General features: G+C 39.7%; 1 protein-coding gene across 4 annotated transcripts in view; it reads right to left on the reverse strand.

Moving 5' to 3' along the window:
- Positions 1 to 2,556: 2,556 nt before the first annotated feature.
- UBR2 (ubiquitin protein ligase E3 component n-recognin 2) overlaps positions 2,557 to 23,841 on the reverse strand; it is a 115,540-nt gene continuing 94,255 nt past the window's right edge. For all 4 annotated transcript variants that reach the window (XM_082664447.1, XM_082664446.1, XM_082664449.1 and 1 more), the window contains exons 37-47: positions 22,886 to 22,982; positions 22,561 to 22,628; positions 21,188 to 21,323; positions 20,684 to 20,774; positions 19,191 to 19,321; positions 12,163 to 12,271; positions 9,891 to 9,947; positions 9,496 to 9,573; positions 8,606 to 8,776; positions 6,230 to 6,331; positions 2,557 to 4,778 (exon numbers count right to left, since the gene is read on the reverse strand). In XM_082664447.1, the coding sequence (XP_082520573.1) occupies positions 4,637 to 4,778; positions 6,230 to 6,331; positions 8,606 to 8,776; positions 9,496 to 9,573; positions 9,891 to 9,947; positions 12,163 to 12,271; positions 19,191 to 19,321; positions 20,684 to 20,774; positions 21,188 to 21,323; positions 22,561 to 22,628; positions 22,886 to 22,982 (1,182 nt within the window). In that variant the 3' untranslated portion in view covers positions 2,557 to 4,636. The remainder of the gene's footprint in view (positions 4,779 to 6,229; positions 6,332 to 8,605; positions 8,777 to 9,495; positions 9,574 to 9,890; positions 9,948 to 12,162; positions 12,272 to 19,190; positions 19,322 to 20,683; positions 20,775 to 21,187; positions 21,324 to 22,560; positions 22,629 to 22,885; positions 22,983 to 23,841) is intronic.

Below are 23,841 nucleotides of genomic sequence, written 5' to 3' on the forward strand. Positions count from 1 at the left end.
CAATAAACACCACCAGTTGGTTCAGAGCAGACTGTGCAGGGGGCCTGGAGCTGGCGTACTGGATTAAGAACATGCAGATTATGACCCGCTGAATGAGGAGGCACTAAGCCACCCACACAGGGTTGGCAGGTAGCTCCCTCAGCATCCCAGCTCCCACTCTGGGGAAGTGAAAACCCCAGGGTTGTTTTGATCGAAGGCAGTTTCAAGGCACTCATACAAAGGGAGTAAATTCACAAGGTCTATTACTCGCAGGTCCCAGAACAGAAGCGAGGGGTGTGTGTGCAATGAGCCAGTGGAAGGGGGGTCCTCCATTCCAGGTCTTGAGAGCAGGAGACAGACAGCAGGGTAGCAAGCACCTATTACTTAAGAAGTGGTTGGGACGGGCTCCACTCTAAGTGGTTATTTTGAAACGTGCTTCGGGAAAAGCAAAGCAGGAATTCCAGGGACGGGAAACCTAAGCTCAGGTTCTTATCTAAATGACCTGAGCAGGGCTGTCACACTGTAAATGCTCAGGCAGCAACTCACAATAGCTCTTTTCTCATTACACAGACTTAGGGTGGGCTGCATTCTCACAGTCTTCTCAGGTAGCCAGGTAGTTGCTAGAGGAAGCTGCCCATCTCATTTGGTCATCTACCAGGGCCTAGCAAGACTGGGACCAGGTTTTTCCTTATGTCTAACCTCAGTCTTTCTTTGGGCCAATGTAGGTTCATTTCTCCCAAGGGACTCAGCCAGCTTTTCAAGTCCTGTCAGCCTAGCCTTGGGGAAGGGTGAGAGGTAAAGACAGTGCCTTAGAACTTTTATTTCTGAAACAATTACTCCATAGTGAAGTAGTAATAGCTACTTACTCCCAACATTTAGGAAGATAAGTGTCCTAGTGTCTGCAGCCTCAGCTCAAGAGCCCACAGCCTCTTGCAACACTTTCAAGCCCAGGACTGAGCCACCAGCCAATAAACCCTTAGTAACCTCAATTCAGGTTAATAAGATTAGGGGCTTGCTCCGCACACTCCCCCGCCTCCCCTCGTCTGGGCACCTATAATGCTAGGTCAGCAGGTTTGCAGCTTAGCCAGGGGCCGGGGGGGGGGAGGGGGGCACTATGACAATTATGGTCTCTGACCTGCTACTACATAAAAAAAAAGGCTCCTGATGTCAGTGTGGCAAGCCAGCAGCACCGTGTGTTAAGGACTAGGAATGTGGGGGAATAACACGGAGGTTCAGGGGGAGAGCGGATGCCCTCTTGGTGTTCAGAGGCCATGAGACTGGCTGGAAGGGAGGAAATATCAGCCCTCAACTCCTGATGGCATTATATCTTGTCCTTCAAATCAGAGGATGCGTATAAGTAAGCAGCAAAGTCAAAGTGTGAGGATGGTGTAGAGTGGATTAAGATATGAGTCAACTCCTAGCTATTTGCCTGACGGGAATGAAAACTCAGGTCCATACAAAAACCTATAACAGGATTGTTTGTCATGGTTCTATTCATAACCACCCAAAACTGCCCAAATGTCTTTTACCTGGTGAGTGGGTATACATCTGCACAATGGAACACGATTCAGCAACCAAAAGGAACGTGGACGGCTCTCAAATGCATCAGTCTTCTTAGAGAGAAGCCAGACTCAAAACTCTACATATATGATATATTTATATAACATTCTGGAAGAGGCAAGACAAAGGGACAGAAAAAAATTAGTGGTTGTCAAGGGTCAGGATGCGGGGAGAAGGTGCCCACAAAAGGGCATGAAAGAACTTCCTGGGTGATGGAATTATTCTAGTCTTGAGTGTGGCTTGTTAAAACAACTGTATGCATTTGTCAAAATGCATAAAACCATCCACTAGAAAGGGTGAATTTTACTATTTGGAAAATAAACGTCAATAAACCTGACTCAAAAAACAAAAGCAGGGAGAAAGCAAGGAAGGAGCATGTCAGAGGGAATTAATGAGTCCTGGAGCTGATGACATTAGGACCAGGGAAGGTAGTAAGCTAGCTAGGAGCAGCATTAATGACCAGGAGACAGAGAAACCTAGTGTTTTTAGTTTGATGTTTTCCTTTTAAGAGGATTTTCAAGAGCACAGCAGAACTTTCATAGGCAATGACTCCCTTGCAAATATAGGATGTAGCTTCCTTCGTACATGTGTCTTTTCTAAGCAGGAAGTGTCTGGGGAGTGTGTTAGAACAGGGACCTGGAGATCACTACGTAAGAATAAGCAAGAAGAGTTTAACCCTTCTTGGAGGAAATGACTTGGAGCTGGGAGAGACTTTGAGTGCCCTGTTTTCCCAGTGATTTGAGGTCCACAGTGGTTCAGAAAGGTCACAAGTTGTCACAGTCAGTGAATATGAAACTTAATCAGCTGAAATGATGATGAAGCTTTCTTCAGAAGGTCAAGATCGTTTGGCCAACAGCCATAACTGACACTAATAATATAAGCATCTTAAATTTCAAGCTAATACAGGTGTCCCACTTTATCTATAGCAAGGTGACATGTGGAACACCTCCACTGCATTTAACTGTGTGAAACAAAACAGGAAGAAAATGTAGGCAGATGCAAAGTAATGTCAACACCTAAAGCATTTATTTGGATATCTTTAAACTTTTTACATATGCTACATTCCAAATTTTACAAGTTGTCCACAGATAATAAAGTTATAGCCAATTTTTTAAACAGATATGATTTTCCCTGATATGGAAAGCATGTTATATAAACATTTCTACAATAAACATAATACATGCGGAACAAATCATAAGACTAAGATGATTCGTTAGTTAGGGAAGACAATTAGATTAATGATACACACACCAGAAGATAAAGGGGCACATGTGTTGCTATCTCATGTAAACTCATCTTCTCTCAGACTCCCTGACATTCTCAGAGAATGGAACCCAGGGACACCCTCTGCTAACAACAGGCTTACATGAAATCAGCTCTGAAAGCTGAAGTATTGTTACGATTTGGTGAACATGTTTATAAATTCAACTACAGGGGGAGAAACCTGGTCTTATCATTCTAAATTTAAGCTTGGTTAACAACTGGAGAAAAGCCAAAAGAAGCTGAACTTAAAAGCTAAAGGAATGAGGATGTGACAAAGGCCAAAACAAACATTAAAATCACGATGCCATCCACAGCCCATACCACCAGATCTTATGAATGGAAGGAAGGCCAGAAAAGGGGGGTGAGCGCTGTGTTCTAAAGCAGATTTTCTTCCTCCTGGGTGAGAAGTGCCGTCTCTCAGATGGGTGACTCAGTCCCAGGCAAGAAGGGTCAAGGTCATCCTTTCAGAGGAAGGGGTTCTTCACACACCACCCTGGAGAAGCACTGAGTGTGGCTTCTACATCTCCACTTACTTTAGCTGAAAGTCTGGATTTCCAACCTTCCTCCTGGGTGTACCGTGGAGTGTGCAAGGCTGAGCAGGATGGAACTTTTAGATGCAGAGTTCAAAGAAAACTGAGTGAAAGGGTTATTTTCATTGGCTAAAAAAAATCCAAGAGCCTCTAATTATTCATTTATCCCTTAGCCTCACCTCAGAGAGGCTCTGTATTTATTCTTCCACCAAATCTGCCATCACTCTCCATGTACCCAAGCTCTCAGCACATATGCATCACACAAGAGTGGTACATGGCATGTCATGGTTATAAACTATTTTACTAAGCGGCTATCATTCTAGGAAGGCACCTCTTAGTCAGAACAATGATGTTTAAAAATAATAAAAAGCCTGGGCGCACAGGTGTCCCAGAAATGTACTAAGTGAGCCAGCAGGTAAACAGCAATTGATCTATTCCAGGAAATGCTGGAAGGGGTGGGGGTGAAGGAATTTTAAAACACTGAATTCTCATTTTTTTGCTAGTGTTTGATTCTAGATGTATACACTCTTTCAACTTAGTCTTAGAAATAAGAGACTATATCATCTGAAAAATTAGGATACTCTTAAGTTTTCAATAAGCCCTTGAACATGAGTTTATTCCTCAAAGCCAAAAGTCTTGCAAAAAAAAGGGGTGGGGGGCGGGGGAATCCCACCTTGTATAGCCCTGAAAATCACCCAGCACACAAAGACACCACCTTCTCTCCTTCTTCCCACAGGTTCCTCCAGCATGAGAGTCCCCCAACCCCCTCACAGCCGGTAGAGACAAGGGAATGCCACTTTTGAAATCCACTGTTTTGCTTAGAGGTAGGGTCCCATCAGCTGTGGGGACACTGACCCAGGCCCAACGTTGAGAGTCACTGAGAGGGATCAGGAAGTGTGACCCCAAAAGACCAGAGACTTTGTTTCCTGCTGCTGTTGCATCAGCTTCAGGCCTGGAGTTCCCTGTGTTCAGTAATGTGACACGGCTCAGACTACTGGGAACAGTCAAATGCAGTCAGATGCCCACAAAGGGGTTGAGTCCAGCCCAGGAAGAGAAGCTCCTTCCTGGATTCTAAAATTCAAGAAGTTACGTTTGAAGTACACAGCAAACGATGCAAGAAAATCTGCTGACCGAAGATGATTTTCATCAGTCTCTGGAGCCAGAAACTATAAAAATAAAACTGGGAAGAAAAGCTTAAATAAAGAATTTATTTCCAAATTCAGTAGAACCTATTTCCTATTCTCTTTCTTGAAAAGCGAACTGGGTTACAAAAATCCAAATTTATGTATTTGGTAGTGAAGTAATTATAAATGTTGCCAGTCAATGCCAACCAGTGTCTGATTTGCTTCCTGTGCATGTCCAATTTCCTCTGTGATACTGTGCTGGTGCCAGAGCTTCTGAATCTTCTTAAATCGCTCTCTGCACAAATGTAAAGGATTTCCCCGTCTAGAAAGAAGACACATGTCACTCAGGATGCATTCGGTTTATTCATCTATTATACTCCAATCTTTCCTGATTTAGGAAAAGTTACAAGTTATTGGTTTTAGATCCTCTGCAGAATTTCTCTTTGGCAGGCGCCTGTGGCTATTAATGTGTTAGCTCTGACGGTTTGCTAGGAGCAGCTGAAGGGGAGTAAGTGCTGAAAAGAAGAGGAAAATGAACACAAGCTACACCTACTCAGACTGGGGTGAGGAATTGGGGGTGGGGTTGAGCAGGAGGGTTTACGCTGAGAGGCTAAAACTATGCATTTATTATCCATTTTGTTGGTAAAATGTATAACAGGGAGGGGCAGGGAAGAGGATGGAAAAATTGCAGGGGTGAAAATGTTCTTCTAAGTACTGTCTTTCAGCTACAAAGTCTAAGCAAAGCAGTCAAATGTGAATAACTTCGGGGTCTAATTTAACCAAAGCACAGGCACTGGTGAGCTCACGCCTGGGGCCTTGGCTCCTGACTCAGAGTGCCAGTCCTCTCACTCTCCGTCCAGAGCTCTTCCTCCTAAGAGCCCACATTTCTCAGAGCAATGGTAAGAACCATCAACAGGTGGCACAAGCCTGTATCCTTGCAGTCAAGTGCCTGAGGAACCCATCTACTTATCTTGCCTTGGTTTCCAGGCCTTCAACTTCTGCTCCCCAAGGCTGGGAAGTTACATCTAGGTTAAGACTTTTACCCCATTTGGGCAAAAAGAAATGGTCTGAAAGTTCTTTAACAGTGCTTGAAGGAACTGCTGTTAGCATTTTGCTTGTGATGTAACAGAAGCTACCAAAGTAGAAGTGATTAAGCCTCAAATACTGTTGTATTGCTCTATATGTTCTAAATCTTTGTTCTCTCAGATTCTTATGTAGTAAGATAAACACAACTCTTATCAATCAAGATTTGCTCTTTTATATCACTTGAAGAGGACCGGGTCTCCCATACAAAGCCGCACAATTTACAAAGAGCTATCCCTGCAGTGATCTGATGCTGTGGATGCCGCAGGACAATTCAAACAGCTCTCTGGAGTAAGAAATGGAAAAAGGTTGCACTCTGTCCCATTTTTTCCACAAAGCTGCACAAGTTACAAAGAGCTATCCCTGCAGTGCTCTGATGCTGTGGATGCCACAGGACAATTCAAACAGCTCTCTGGAGTAAGAAATGGAAAAAAGTTGCACTCTGTCCCATTTTTTCCCCTTATGTATCTTGATGGCCTTCGTGACACTCTGAGGGCTGGGAATGGGAATGTCAAACCAGCCAGCCAGGGTAGCCTCCTTGGAAGTGTCCACAGACAACAGCCACTTGTGCTAACCCTCCAGGCAGTTAGCAGGCAGGCTTCAGGACCACAAGGTTCATTGTGTTCACCCCATGCTGAAGGCTCTGGTGGCCCAGAGCCAGTCAACCTAGTTCCCCAGGATGGGCCTTACCTGAGCCCCTGGTCAGTCTCCCCATAGTCATCAAGGTAAGGAGGAGAATAAAAACAGCCTTTGGTTTTGCCAGCTAAAAATAGCACTTGACATTCCCGTACTCTGTAGAGAGACCATTTATACATTAGTAACCAAGGTTTGGATTCAGTTCCAAATGGACTGAAGTCTTATAAAAGTAAACAAAACCATTGGGAATATGGGGTTAACAGACACAAACTATTATACATAAAACAGATAAGCAACAAGGATTTACTGTATAGCACAGGGAATTATACCTAATAACTTGTAATAACCTATAATGGAATATAACCTGCAAAAAACAAAACAAAAAAACACTGGATCATTATGATGTACACCTGAAACTAGTGCAATATTATAAATCAACTATATATCAATAAATAAATATAAACAAACAAAACCACTGTTGGAAGAGAAGAAATGGCGTTTACAGCAGAGACACTTGAAAAAGTATCAACACCCCTGCCTAAGTTTAAAAATAACTAAAAGGATTGTATTGTAACCAACATAAGGAGGGAGAGGGACATTTAGGATTAGGATCCAACAGCTCATATAATACTGGCATTTAAAAAATTAAGTGTGAGAAAGTTAACTACTTCTAAACATAAGGTAGTTATTTATGTATCAACCACTAGTATGAGGAAATTATTCATTTAAAAAATTGTACACAGGGCTTTCCTGGTGGCACAGTGGTTAAGAATTTGCCTGCCAATGCAGGGGACACGGTTCAATCCCTGGTCTAGGAAGGTCCCATGTGCTGTGGAGCAACTAAGGCCATGCACCACAACTACTGAGCCTGCGCTCTAGAGCCCGCGAGCCACAACTACTGAGCCTGTGCTCCACAACAAGAGAAGCCACTGCAATGCGAAGCCCGTGCACTGCAATGAAGAGTAGCCTCCACTCGCTGCAAATAGAGAAAGCCCACATGCCGCAACTAGAGAAAGACTGTGCAGCAACGAAGACCCAATGCAGCCAAAAATTAAAAAAAAAAAAGGCACACAAATATTACGAACTAGGTTGACCTGAAACACAAAGCAACACTCCACACGACTAAAAGAATTCTGAAATGTGCCACACAAGGTAAAAGGCTACTTTTACATTTCTCCTAAGGGTTTTTTAAAAAATGTGTCTCCTGATCCCTTTGAGAGGTTTGCTTAACTTTTTCTGGAGTTAACAATTCAGCTCATCTCAATATCTATTGAGAACCTATCATATACAAGAAATTGTCAGGCACTGGGGGGTACTAAGGTGACTAAGATGTGGATATAATCTATGCCCCAGAGGAGCTCAAACTCATGTCACTTCTCGCCTTCAGACCCTGTGATGGCTTCCATCTCACTCAGAGACCTCGCTAGGACACACCAGGCCCATGACTCTCCCCCTGTGCTCACTACTGCAGTAGCAGCAGCCTCCTTGTTGTTTCTTTTCTTTTTAAATTTTTCTTCCTTTATTTTTTGGCCATGCCATGCGGCTTGTGGGATCTTAGTTCCCCGACCAGGGATTTAACCTGCACCCTCAGCAGTGAAAGCACGGAGTCCTAACCACTGGACTGCCAGGGAATTCCTTTTTTTTAAAAAATAAATTTTATTGAGGGATAATTTTTTTTTAAAAACCTATCCATTTTTACAGGACAATTAGATGAATTTTGTCCTTGCTCTTTCTTGAACACGGCAGGCACACTCTCCAGCAATTCTGTACTTGCTGCTCCCTGCCTAGAATGTTCTCCCCACTTCTTTAGGTCTTTATTCAAGTTACCTTCCCAGGGAACCTTCCCTGGTTCCCTATCTAAAATTCAACTCTCCAGCTGCCATTTCATATTCCCCTCCCTAGTTTATTTTTTCTCTTCTGCATGGATTGCTTTCTAAATTCTTATTTTATTTTCTATCTCCCTCACTAGAAACTGAGCTCCATGAAGGCAGAGATTTTCGTATGCTTTGTTGACTACTGCATTCTCAATATCCATTACACAGTCACTGATAAGTATTTGCTGCACGTTGTCGAACGTACACAACTACATACATCAGCCTGTGATATGTATGAATCCAACCATGAGGATACAACAAAAGAAGTAATTCTGACTGTGCCTGGGTAGAAAACCAAACACAGCTAGAAGTTTCACATTACAATGAGGCACAAAGAAAGAACAGAATTGTCATGGGGATGGAAATGATAATGAAAAAACAGCACAGAGTTAGCATGAGCCAAATATGAGATGTGTGGAGACAAGGCTCCCCATTTTCCTCAAATGAATAAAAGAGTGGCCTCAAATCTTTGCAATGTAGTAGTTTCTTGTTCCACCCCTCAACAGATGTCTACTGTGGCAGGTCCAAAGCTAGAAAGCTCCTTCCAGGGCCTTACCTCAGGAAGATGCCCACCCCAGAACCACAGGAGTAGGTGTGGGCGGTGCAAGCTCCCACGTCCTCCCCTTCCAACTCCGTCTGACAGCAGTAGCTCTGGGAGCACAGCAGAGTTCCACATACAAGGCACAGAGTTGGGGCTCTGCTCTTGTCACCACCTGATTTGGGGCACCTCCATGAAATAAAAAAGCACAAGTCAAGGCTCTGAAAGACTGGCTAAAGAGCTGAGGGTGGTAAAACTGCCCTGGAAAAAAATTCTGCAATATCAAGTAGAGCTGAAGATGCATACAGACTATGGACCAGGCAAATTTATTGCTAGAATAGGTAACATCTCACATACCATGTACTGAAACAATCAACAAGTGGAGAAAAGAGAAATAAAATTATCAATAGGAGGAAAAAAATATGTAAATTAAAAAAAAATTACTGCTACTGTCATATAATGAAGTACTACACAATAGTGAAAACTGATAGATTAAAAATTATATGTGTCAAATGTATAAATAAATCTTACAAACAATGCTGAGTGAAAAAAGCTATAGGATAATGTACAATGCTATTCTAAAGCTTAAAATAATAATATATGCAAAATACTAATAACTGCTTAGGAATATAACCATTTGTAGTTAATGTGTTATTTAAAGTGCAAATTGTTTAGATAACATCTAATGAATCAAACTTGTCCCTCATCACCCCCTTTCTCATACCTTATTCTGAAACACGGAATCATGCTTTTTATAAGTTTGGTAGTACAAGTTAGGTGGTACTACTGATGTTATGATTTCCCTACCCAAACAAAAGAAAACAATGACAAAATCCTTCAAGTTCTGTGTAGAGAAGTGAGTGTTTCCAGTGGTAGGAAGTGCTCAATAAGCTAATATAAAAACTTACGAGAAATTAGATGCTTGATTAATGAGGCTGCTGTAATCCTCTGGAAGGTCTATTAATTTGTTAGATTCTCTTGGATAGCTAAAACAAAACAAAACAAAAACCACATAAAAAGCCCAGTTAATACGAGGACATATTGTAACAATGACAGGGAAACTCTTAACTTAGTCAAAATAAAGGAAGCCTGAATCTGAGTGACTGGGCACTACCCACAGCAGCAAAAAGCCACAGTAAGAACTTTAAAATGCACGCTTAAATAACGTAGGGCCTTAGGGCTCACATTTTTACTTGAAGAACTCAGGATGAATTATCAGGACAATGGGCTGTCCTGTACACTTATATCCTGCTTCCTTCCTACTTCTTGCCTCCAACCAAGTCTTTGACAATCTTCAGCTTACCTTATAGCGTCTCTTTCACCTTCCAGGTATCTCTTAACTTCAATGTTATGACACCAACTTTAATGTAAATGGAGAAAAAAAAATTTTTTACTTTTGAAGGGCTAGAACTAAAAAATTTTCTTCTCTAAATCCAGTAAGAGAGAAACAGTTTTCTTGGCTTATTATATTTATCTCTTCATAAGAAGCTTAGAGGAATACCACATACTTTGCCTACCATATTTTAAAATCAGAAGAATATGACCTTTGATTTTCTGAAAGCAACAATGCTTAACATATTAAAATTTGCTATTACCCCCACTAATTGGACACTCTGAAAAACCAGTCTGGGGAATTCCCTGGTGGTCCAATGGTTAGGACTCTGCGCTCTCACTGCCAAGGGCACAGGTTCAATCCCTGGTCACGGGACTAAGATCCCGCAAGCCATGCAGTGTGGCCAAAAAAACCAAACCAAAACCCAAACCAAAACAGTCTGAATCAATGAGAAGCTCTTATAATCTAGAGCTAGAACACTCATATAAAATAAAAAATTTTTAATTGTGGTAAAATACACAGAACATAAAATTTACTATTTTAACCATTTTTAAGTGTACAGTTCTTTGGCATTAAGTATATTGACGTTGTTGGGCAATCATCACCACCTCTGTCTCCAGAACTTTTTCAGCTTTCTCAAATGAAATTCTGTGCTTGTTAAACACTAACCCATTCCTCCCCCTACCCCCAGCCCCTGGCAACCACCATTCTATTTTCTGTCTCTATGAATTTCACTATTCTAGGTACCTCATATAAATAGAAACGTAATGTTTGTTCTTTTGTGACTGGCTTATTTCACTTAGGCTGCCTTCAAGTTTCATCCACATTGTAGCATGTGTCAGAATTTCCTACCTTTTTAAGGCTGAATAATACTCCACTGAATGTATATAACACATTTTGTTTATCCATTCATTAGTTTATGGACATTTGGGTTGTTTCCACCTCTTGGCTATTGTGAATAACGCTGCTATGAACATGCGTGTACAAAATTCTATGAGTTCCTCCTTTCAATTCTTTTGCAATACACACCTAGAAGTGAAACTACTGGATCATAGAGTAATTCTGTTTAACTTTTTGAGGAATCACCATACTGTTTTCCAGAGCAGCTGTACCATTTTCTATTCCTACTGACAGTGTACATGGATTCCAGTTTCTTGACATCCTCACCAACATGTGTTATTAATGTCTGCCTTTTTCATTACAGCAGTTCTAATGGGTATGAAGTGGTATCTCATTGTGATTTTTATTTGCATTTCCTTGATGACTAGTGATGTTTAGTATTTTTTCATGTGCTTTGCTTATTGACTATTTGTATATCTTCTTTGGAGAAGTCCTTTGCCCATTTTATAATGGGTTGCTTGCTTTTTTGTTGCTGAGATGTAGGAAATCTAGATGTATATATTCTGGCTATTACTCCCTTATCAGATATATGATTTGCAAACATTTTCTCCCATTCTGTGGGTAAATCAGCCAAATTTTATTCTTAACTTAGTCACTAACTTGACATGATTAACCGGTCAATTTCTCTAGACTTCAGTTTTCTCAAATATAAACTGAGGATAGGGTGTCCCTGGTGGTGCAGTGGTTAAGAATCTGCCTGACAATGCAGGTGACACAGGTTCAAGCCCTGGTCCGGGAAGATCCCACATACTGCAGAGCAACTAAGCCCGTGCACCACAACTACTGAGCCTGCGCTCTAGAGCCCATGAGCCACAACTACTGAAGCCACAACTACTGAAGCCTGCACGCCTAGAGCCTGTGCTCTGCAACGAGAGAAGCCATCACAATGAGAAGCCCGTGCACTGCAATGAAGAGTAGCCACCGCTCACTGCATCTAGAGACAGCCCGCACGCAGCAATGAAGACCCAAAGCAGCAATCAATCAAGCAATAAAATAAAATAAAAAAATAAAGTGAGGATATTAGACTAGATAACCCTTAAGGTTTCTTTCAGTTTCAAAAATCTACAGAACATAGTATTTAACAAGTAAGTTAATATGAGGAAATAAACATTTCCACCACTACTCTCCTTCCAGGCAAATATGCTTATGCTATTCAGTAGGCCTGGCAAAAATCTTACCATAAAGGTAAATCCTTAACTAAGAAGCCTAATAATTATACTTTGAATCACATGGATTGAATTCTGCCAGGCTATCTGAGAATTTTGTAAAATATGTGATAAACTGAAGTTTGTTTCCATATATATATATTCCAATATAAAGAAGAAAAGTGTATAATCGTTACCTTTCAATCAGTAACTTCATTATCTCCTTATTTTCTTGAAAAAGGCAAATGAAGTTGTTTGGCAGGGAAAGATAGTTACATAAATGTTCAAAATGGCTTGTTCCAGAAGCTGCAAATAGAGAAGAAAACAGTTTTGCATATAACAACTAAGAGTAGATCCTATAGGAGAGTAAGCAACAGCAGAGCTTAAAACAAAAAAGGCACGAGATGAAATAGTTCAATTTTGCTAGGTACATAACCTGTAGGAAGTAAATAAGATGGCACATGGAAGGGATCCACAGAAAATGACATAACTGAAAGTGGAGTCAGGCGACTCCTTTACCAAACTGGTCACAATTTCTTGATGTTTCAGTTTTACCATCTGCAAAATGGGGTACCTGTGTGATATACTTCATGGGGTTGTGAACATTAAATGACAAAAATAACATGGGTAGCTCTGGAAAAGTATAAGGCAGTACAGAGACGTAAGATGATTTTATCACCGAGAGATGGATTTAAACACTAACTTAATCATCACTGAAAATGATTAGGAAGGGTAAATTATTTTCTCAATGGTGCCTGGACAACTAGCTAAATGGAGATGCTATTCAACAAACTTTTAGAAAGCAGCATAACATGCAGGCACCCCATGACTTGTGCCAGGCACTATGAGGTACAGTAAACTTTAAGTCTACCTTTAATTCCTACATTAAAATCAGATTTATGTGTAATTATGGCTATTTTGAACTTCAAGGCCTCATGTTTCAGACTAAAAAATACCTGAGGGGGGCAGACAGGAGAAGCAAGAAGAACTACAATCCTACAGCCTGCAGAACAAAAACCACAATCACAAAGTTAGACAAAATGAAAAGGCAGAGGATTATGTCACAGATGAAGGAACAAGATAAAAACCCCAGAAGAACAACTAAATGAAGTGGAGACAGGCAACCTTCCAGAAAAAGAATTCAGAATAATGATAGTGAAGTGACCCAAGATCTCGGAAAAAGAATGGAGGCAAAGATTGAGAAGATGTAAGAAATGTTTAACAAAGACCTAGAAGAACTAAAGAACAAACAGAGATGAACAATACAATAATTAAAATGAAAAATACACTAGAAGGAATCAATAGCAGAATAACTGAGGCAGTAGACCGGATAAGTGACCTGGAAGACAGAATGGTGGAAATCACTACCGCAGAACAGAATAAAGAAAGAAGAATGAAAAGAAATGAAGACAGCCTAAGAGACCTCTGGGACAACATTAAATGCACCAACATTTGCATTATAGGGGTCCCAGAAGGAGAAGAGAAAGGACCCAAGAAAATATTTGAAGAGATAATAGCTGAAAACTTCCCTAACATAGGAAAGAAAACAGTCAACGAAGTCCAGGAAGTGCACAGAGTCCCAGGCAGGATAAACCCAAGGAGGAGCACACCGAGACACACAGTAATCAAATCGACAAAACTTAAAGACAAAGAAAAAAATCAACAAGGGAAATATGACAAATAACATACAAGGGAACTCCCATAAGGTTATCAGCTGATTTCTCAGCAGAAACTCTGCAAGCCAGAGGGAGTGGCACAATATATTTTAAGTGATGTAAGGGAAGAAACTACAACCAAGAATACTTTACCCAGCAAGGATGTCATTCAGATTTGACAAAGAAATCAAAAGCTTTACAGACATGCAAAAGCTAAGAGAATTCAGCACTACCAGTCCAGCTTTGCAACAAATGCTAAAGGAACTCCTCCTCTAAGTGGGAAAGGGACTAGCAACTTAAAAAATAAAAAACCTTGTACATACATAGACTGCTGTATCAAAACTGCATGGGAGGGCTTCCCTGGTGGTGCAGTGGTTAAGAATCTGCTTGCCAATGCAGAGGACATCGGTTCGAACCCTGATCCAGGAAGATCCCACATGCTGTGGAGCAACTAAGCCTGTATGCCACAACTACTGAGCCTGTGTTCTAGAGCCTGCGAGCCACAACTACTGAGCCCATGTGCCACAACTACCAAAGCCTGCACGCCTAGAGCCCATGCTCTGCAACAAGAGAAGCCACCACAATGAGAAGCCTGCACACTGCAATGAAGAGTAGCCCCCACTTGCTGCAACTAGAGAAAGACTGCACGCAGCAACGAAGACCCAATGCAGCTGAAAATAAATAAGTAAAACAACAACAACAACAACAAAAAGACTGCATGGGAACAGCAAAACCAAAACCTACGATAGATACACATACAAAAAGAAAAAGCAACCCAAACACAACACTAAAGATGGTCATCAAAACACAAGAGAAGAGAGCAAAAGAAGAAGGGAAGAAAAAAGACCTACAAAAACAAACCCAAAACAATTAAGAAAATGGCAACAGGAATACACATATTGATAATTACCTTACATGTAAATGGATTAAATGCACCAATCAGAAGACACAGACTGGCTGAGTGGATACAAAAACAAGACCCATATACATACTGTCTACAGGAGACCCACCTCAGACCTAGGGACCTATGCAGACTGAAAGTGAGATGGAAGAAGGTATTCCACGCAAATGGAAATCACAAGAAAGCTGGAGTAGCAATATTCATAGCAGACAAAATAAACTTTAAAATAAAGACTGTTATAAGAGACAAAGAAGCACACTACACAATGATCAAGGGATCAATCAAAGAAGAAGATATAACAACTGTAAATATATATGCACCCAACACAGGAGCACCTCAATATATAAGGCAAATACTAACAGCCATAAAGGTAGAGATCAACAGTAACACAATTAATACTGGGAGACTTTAACACCTCATTGTCATCAATGGACAGAACATCCAGACAGAAAATCAGTAAAGAAGCACAGGCCTTAAATGACACGTTAGACCAGATGGACTTAACTGATATTTATAGAGCATTTCATCCAAAAGCAGCAGAATACACTTTCTTCTCAAGTGCACACAGAACATTCTCCAGGATTGACCACATGCTAGGCCACAAGGCGAGCCTCGGTAAATTTAAGAAAACTGAAATCATATCAAGCATCTTCCGATAACAGTGTTATGAGATTAAAAATAAACTATAAGAAAAAAACTACAAAAAACACACACATGGAGGCTAAACCATATGCTACTGAACCAATGGATCACTGAAGAAATAAAAGGGGAAATCAAAAAATACCTAGAGACAAATGAAAGCACAACAATCCAAAATCTATGGGATGCAGCAAAAGCAGTTGTAAGAGGGAAGTTTATAGCAATACAATCTTATCTCAGGAAATAAGAAAAATCTCACATAAACAACCCAACCTTACACCTAAAGCAACTAGAGAAAGAAGAACAAACAAAACCCAAAGTTAGTAGAAGGAAAGAAGTCATAAATATCAGAGCAGAAATAAATGAAATAGAGACAGAGGAAGTAAGAGCAAAGATCAATGAAACTAAAAGCTGGTTCTCTGAAAAGATAAACAAAACTGATAAACCTTTAGCCAGACTCATCAAGAAAAAAAGGGAGAGGACTCAAATCAATAAAATTCGAAATGAAAAAGGAGAGGTTATAACAGACACCACAGAAATACAAAGGATCATAAGACACTACACGTGGCTATATGCCAATAAAATGGACAACCTGGAAGAAATGGACAAATTCTTAGAAAGGTACAGTCTCCCAAGACTGAACCAGGAAGAAATAGAAAATATGAGCAGACCAATCATAAGCACTGAAATTGAAGCTGTGATTAAAAATCTTCCGACAGACAAAAGTCCAGGACCTGATGACTTCACAGGCGAATTTTATCAAACATTTAGAGAAGAGCTAACACCTATCCTTTTGAAACTGTTCCAAAAAATTGCAGAGGAAGGGAAACTCCCAAACTCATTCTATGAGGCCACCATCATCCTGATACCAAAACCAGACAAAGATACCACACAAAAAAAGAAAATTACACGCTGGAACTTCCCTGGTGGCGCAGTGGTTAAGACTCCATGCTCCCAACGCAGAGGGCCCGGGTTTGATCCCTGGTCAGGGAACTAGATCCCACGTGCATGTTGCAACTGAGAGTTTGCATGCCACAACTAAAAAGCCCGTATGCTGCAACTAAGGAGCTGATGAGCTGCAACTAAGGAGCCCACCTGCTGCAACTAAGACCTGGCACAACCAAATAAATATTAAAAAAAAAAAAAAGAAAGAAGCCAATATCACTGATGAACATAGACACAAAAAGCCTCAACAAAATACTAGCAATCCGAATCCAACAATACATTAAAAGGATCATACACCATAATCAAGTGGGATTTATCCCAGGGATACAAGGATTTTTCAGTATCTGCAAATCAATCAGTGTGATATACTACATCAACAAATTGAAGAATAAAAACCATATGATCATCTCAAAAGATGCAGAGAAAGCTTTTGACAACATTCAGCACCCATTTATGATAAAAGCTCCCCAGAAAGTGGGCACAGAGGAAACATACCTCAACATAATAAAGGCCATATACAACAAACCTATAGCTAACATCATACTCAATGGTGAAAAGCTGAAAGCATTTCCTCTAAGATTAGGAACAAGACAAGGATGTCCACTCTCACCACTTTTATTCAACATAATTTTGGAAGTCCTACCTATGGCAATTAGAGAAGAAAAAGAAATAAAAGGAATCCAAATTGGAAAAGAAGAAGTAAAACCGTAACTGTTTGCAGATGACATGATACTATATACATAGAAAATCCTAAAGATGCTACCAGAAAACTACTAGAGTTCATCAATGAATTTGGTAAAGTTGCAGGTTACAAAATTAATACACAGAAATCTGTTGCATTTCTATAAACTATGAAAGATCAGAAAGAAAATTCAAGAAACAATCCCATTTACCACTGCATCAAAAAGAATGAAATACCTAGGAATAAACCTACCGAAGGAGACAAAAGATTTGTACTCAAAAACTATAAGACACTGATGAAAGAAATCAAAGAAGACACAAACAGATGGAAAGATATACCATGTTAGTGGATTGGAAGAATCAATATTTGTCAAAATGACTATATTACCCAAGGCAATCTACGGATTCAATGGAATCCCTATAAAATTACCAATGGCATTTTTCACACAATTAGAACAAAAAATCTTAAAATTTGTATGGAGACACAAAAGTCCCCGAATAGCCAAAGCAATCTTGAGAAAGAAAAACGGAGCTGGAGGAATCAGGCTCCCTGACTTCAGACTATACTACCTATAGTCATCAAAACAGTATGGTACTGGCACAAAAATAGATATATAGATCAATGTAACAGGATAGAAAGCCCAGAAATAAACCCACACACCTATGGTCAATTAATCTACGACAAAGGAGGCAAGACTACACAACGGTGGAAAGACCGTCTAGTCTCTTCAACAAATGGTGCTGGAAAAACTGGTCAGCTACATGTAAAAAAATGAAGTTAGATGGTTCTTTAACACCATACACAAAAATAAGCTCAAAATGGATTAAAGACCTAAATGTGAGAACAGATACTATAAAACCCTGAGAGGAAAACATGGGCTGAACACTCTCTGACATAAATTGCAGCAATATCCTTTTCTATCTGTCTTCCATAATAATGGAAATAAAAACAAAAATAAACAAATGGGACCTAATTAAACTCAAAAGCTTTTGCACAGCAAAGGAAACCATAAACAAAACGAAAAGACAACCCGCAGATTGGGAGAAAATATTTGCAAATGATGTGACCGACAAGGGATTAGTCTCCAAAATTTACAAACACCTCATGAGGCTTAATATCATCAAAACGAACAACCCAATCAAAAAATGGGCAGAAGACCTATATAGACATTTCTCCAAAGACAGATGAGAAGATGTTCAACATTGCTAATTATTAGAGAAATGCAAATCAAAAGTACAATGAGATATCACCTCACACCAGTCAAAATGGCTATCATCAAAAAAATCCACAAACAATAAATGCTGGAGAGAGTGTGGAGAAAAGGGAACCCTCCTACACTGTTGGTGAGAATGTAAATTGGTACAGCCACTACGGAGAACAGTATGGAGGCTCCTTAAAAAACTAAAAATAGAGCTACTATTTGATCCTGCAATCCCACTCCTGGGCATATATCCAGAGAAAAACATGGTCCGAAAGGATACACGCACGCCAATGTTCATTGCAGCACTGTTTATGATAGCCAAGACATGGAAGCAACCTAAATGTCCATCGACAGAGGAATGGATAAAGCGAATGTGGTACATATATACAATGGAATATTGCTCAGCCATTAAAAAGAATGAAACAATGACATTTGTAGCCACATGGATGGACCTAGAGATTGCCATACTGAGCAAAGTCAGTCAGAGAAAGAGAAATATCATATGATATCTCTTATATGTGGAATCTAAAAAGAAATGACACAAAGGAACTTATTTACAAAACAGAAACAGGCTCATAGACTTAGAGAACAAACTTACCATTACCGGGGGGGAAGGGTGGAGGGAAGGGATAGTCAGGGAGTTTGGGATCGACATGTACACACTGCCATAATTAAAATGGATAACCAACAAGGACCTACTGTATAGCACAGGGAACCCTGCTCTATGTTATGTGGCAGCCTAGATGGGAGGGGAGTTTGGATACATGTATATGTATGGCTGAGTTGCTTTGTTGTGCACCTGAAACTATCACAACATTGTTAATCGGCTATATTCCAATATAAAGTCAAAAGTTAAAAAAAAAAAGCAACAAAAAACCACACCTGAATTTGTCACTTTTCACTTTTTAAAATCTGAAGAACCCAGTCTATGAATAATATACAATTGAACAATTTTAACATCTGAAAGCAAAACAAGTACATTTTTGTACATGTACAAAATCAGTACATTTACTGACATCCAAATAAAATCAGATATTTACATAAATATGCACCTAATTATATAATCGGTACATCACCATAGTCAATTAGCTGTGACCTAAATTGTTAATAAGTTTTCATTTTTGCAATGCACTTTAATTCTTAACTTGCTAGAGTGAAAGACTACATACATTTCCTACATTTTGAAAGAAATTAGAAATTACCTTGAATTTCAGGTGGGGAAGGAACTCCATTTAAGTAATGGAAAAACAAAGCAGAACACCTCAGGAAAGGCATGATTCCAGCTCTGACATTCCTCAACAGATGCCAACCAGAGTGCATTTCTTTCAAGGCACTGTGAAAGAGAAAAATGATAACTGGGAAATGTAATTAAAAAATGGTCATTCTAGTTATAGCACAATGTGAAAACAGACAACTACTATTTGGAATTGATAGCACATTGGCTTAAAAGGTATGGGTAGCCCTAACTATTACAGGACATCAGGTATAATTGGTGATATACCCTCTAATGCTGTTATTAAAATTTGTAAAAGTTATACAGCTATATAAAGAGAAAATTTGGAAAATAAAAAAACTATCCACTATTCTATAACCTTATATCAGCAAGTATTACTTTGGAAAACTATTTTCATACTAATGTGTCTTACACAGTTGTACTTGTAACATATAAAATTTAAAATTAACATGATTTTCAGATCATAAACCATAATTTTATTAGAATTTTAAGATTCTGGATAACATAAATCATAACCTACACTAAATTACTTCCCTGTAAGCAAACTCTTAGATTGCTTCAAATTCTTTGCTAATATAAATAATATCAGTGTACATCTTTATGTCTGTAGGTTTTTCTATATGTTGGATTATTTTGCTAGTGTGGATTCTCAGAAATGGGATAACTTAGTCAAAGAACAAACAGTATGGTTCTTGACATATACTGTTGGAAAGTCAAGTAAAGGGACTTATCTGGTGGCACAGTGGTTAAGAATCTGCCTGCCAATGCAGGGGACACGGGTTCAAGCCCTGGTCTGGGAAGATCCCACATGCTGCAGAGCAACTAAGCCCATGTGCCACAGCTACTGAGCCAGCGCTCTAGAGCCTGTGAGCCACAACTACTGAGCTGGCACGCCACAACTTTTGAAGCCCACATGCCCTAGAGCCCGTGCACTGCAACTACTGAGCCCACGTGCTGCAACTACTGAAGCCTATGTGCTGCAACTACTGAGGCCCGTGTGACTAGAACCAGTGCACCACAACAAAAGAAGCCACTGCAATGAGAAGCCCGCGCACCACAAGGAAGACCAGCCCCTGCTCATTGCAACTAAAGAAAGTCCGCACGCAGCAACCAAGACTCAGCACAGCCAAAAATTAAAAAAAAAAAAAGGAAGCCAAGTGAAACTGTCGTAACCAAATCACAATGACTCCAATAACATGAGGTTCTAAGAATGTCACTCCTGCCGGCCCTGGATGTACCTTAAAAATGTGTGGGAAGTGCTGTATATTACTCCTCTCTCAGAGATTTCCAATCATGTTAGTATATTAAAAGTTGAGAAGTCCTGCAGGTCACTCCCCCATCTCTTATTTTAAACATGTCAACAGACAGCAACTTCCCTTATTTAACAAATGAATTCGTTTTTCATACTACCACCTCCTAGTATTTGGGGAACTGCCTATCGTGTAAAGATTACGACCTCACCTTCCTGTATACTGGTGAAGTGTTTTATACAAAGCAAGAACTGCTAATTCTTCTTCCCCAGAAGCATTTTCTTGATCCATGCCATTCTCTTCTGAAAGATAAGGCAATATTAGTACTCTGTATTTGCCTACTAAGTGGATTGATGACCACACCATTTAAGCACTCAAATATATTCATACACTCACATGTAATATGAAAATACTCTCACAAAACACACAGAACTTTAATCCCTCAGGTCGGAACACAGTATTGATCTCCATCCTAACAAGGAGTCTCTTAGGGAGAGGAAGCCAAAGTGCCTCAGGGTGCCAGGCAGCAAGCGGTGAGTAAAATCTGCTAAATATACAGCCTGTGGTACTCAAATATTACTAAACTTATGAAATAAAAAAAATAAGTAAAAACATTCACATCACTAAGGTTTTTAACAGAAGGGAAATTGTTTCAAAAATTTTCACATGAGGATAAACAGGATTTTACTTCAAGAATCTGACAAAAAGGAGTTACCTGTACATGAGGTAAGTAAGATCTGTATGATGTGTGCCATAGTAACCAGATGGAAAATGTGAAGGTCCCCAGTGCCAAGGCTGATCCCTGAAAAATCTTGACACTGCAATGCCGGGAAGGCGAGCACCAAGCCCACCTGGATACCAAATACAGAGGGTCAGACAGAGCACCTTTCCTTTCACAGCTGAACACGTTTCCATTTTCTTAATGTGATGTCTTTGTGAACTCAGTCCCTCCCCTTAAGAAATCTTTGTTCTTAAAGGGTACACATGTTAGAAATTCCACTAGGATTGACTAAAGAAAATTATTTAGAGCGTCATTATTTCATTTGATGGGCATTATTATTTCATTTATCCACTGATTCCCCTATATATAGTTTATTGTTAATAATAACAAAAATAAAACTTGAACTCTTTCTAGGTAGTGAGCAATGGAAAAAGCATGAGGTTTGGACCCACAAAGATCTAGGTAAGAATCCGAGATCCTCTTATGAACCTTTTAGACAATTCCTTTGAGTCTCAGTTTCCCTGCTGGTAAGCTGGCGATAATATACGTGTTGTTAATACCTCAGTAATAAGGATGTAAGGACTAAATGAAGATGAATGTGAAAGCAGTCAGGTACACAATAAATGCTAGCTCCTCTGTTAACCTCCTGCTGCCTGTATGGTGGTGTCAGTGGTGGTGGTTTTCAGAGGGGTAATGGGAACAATAACAATGGCTGACATTTACTAGGGACACATTGCTCTAAGCTCTTTACATTGATTATCCCATTGAGTTTTGACACAATTACATCAGGTAGGTATTAACCAACTTACAGGCACAGAATATGATGCCCAAAGAGATTAAGGGGGCAGCACTTGGGGCTGCTGTGCATGGCAGTACACTCAGTGTCCTGAGTAAGGGGACCTGGTTGAGGTGGGGCTGAACTTCAGCCACCCACTGCCTGGCCAGTGCTGACCTGGTACCACCTGCACCTGTTCAGAAGACATCACTTTCCCTAAATCACACAAACAGACTGTTGCTAAGTAGTGTTACCAGAGGGCTGTATCTGCCCCAAAGCACCGTATGGGTTGGCAGCAGCCCTTACATTACTAGTGTTTTTTACTTCTCTATAGTGAAAAGCATAGAGAGGTTACATTACTGACCTCAGCCACAAGGCAAAAATAAGAGACCGGATTAGACACCCAGGTCAAGTCTCTCAACTGGATTCCTTAACATTTTCTTTTTGAGGATCTTCAGGAAAGAATTATACTCAGAAATAGTAAGAATAATAGGTGATAATTCCTCTTGTCTGCCTCTGCATTACTCATCAAGTCTAAGATAAAGCTATATAATATGATAAAAATTTCAAACACAAATTACAAGATACCCACCAATAAATGAAACATGTCGATATCTAATATGCATGGAAGGTCTCCGTGGTTGTCACCAGGCACCAATGCTAATGTTTAAAGAAAAATACATGAGCACATATTATATGTCAACGTAAGTATTAAATTATTTTTAAAATGCATATAATCTACTTTAAATTTATTTTTTGCAAGCTATATATGAATTCATGAGCTAGAACTTGTATATAAGACAAACAGTATTACCAAAATATTTCTTTCAAAATGGAGGGAAGTTTCACCACTAAAAACAAAATTACAGAAGATGAGAAATTATCATAACATATATGGTACATGTATTAATACTCACATGCAAAAAGTTTACAAAAGTGTCCTTGTACCACTGAAAGTGATGCCACTGTCCAATGTGCTGCAGCAAATCTTGTTAGTGACCTAAGACAGTCATCCTGAAATAAAGAGACGACAAAATTAACAAAGAAGCCAGCATATGAAGTAGTTCTCCTCTTTCAGGAATGTTAGTTCAAAGCACAGGTAGTTGAAGTAAAGCTGGATGCACAATGAAATCTCTAGATGGTATGGAACTGAATCTATGACATCTTTAATGGCATGTCTCTAACATGGAATGCATGGAATGGAGAACATCTAATTGTATGATGAATAAAACAAGGCTATCTCCTGTTACCATGCTGCTAGTTCTCTATGGAAAAGTTAAGAAGGACACATGTGTCAAGACAGAGAGCAAACAAAAGAGACTCCCAGGAATGTGATGCAGTATTTCTTTATATTTAGTCTATAAATATTCTAAAATGTGGGAAACACTTCAAATACTGGGGAAACTACGTGCAAGAAGATGGTTATACAAATCAGGGTGTCTGTAAACATCAAAAACTGTTATGGAGACTATGTAGGAACAATGAGAAAACTCTTAATGTAAAGTGAAGAATAGAGTAGAAACAAAACTACATGTAAATATCTATTATAATAAAGTATAAACATGCTAATGAAAAAGACAGATGGGTGATTGATTTAAGTTTTTTCTTCCTGCTTAATTCTCTATTTTCTAAATTTTTTGTAATGTTTGGTTCAATAGATATTGAGGACCTACCATACATTAGTCTTGGTTTTGAAGATCTCAAAATGAAAACTCACCCCCCCCACCCCCTGCTCTCAAGGAGCTCACAGCCTTGAGGGTGGGAAGGAAAAGAAAAGGGGGGAGGGGACAGCTAAAGGAGGCAGTATCACAGATGAGGTATACCCCACTTCATGGCTCAGAAATTTCCCAGGGAAGGCAAAGCTTGAAGAATT

The sequence above is a fragment of the Grampus griseus genome (assembly GCF_964374135.1).
Source record: "Grampus griseus genome assembly, chromosome: 10".
Taxonomy (NCBI): domain Eukaryota; kingdom Metazoa; phylum Chordata; class Mammalia; order Artiodactyla; family Delphinidae; genus Grampus; species Grampus griseus.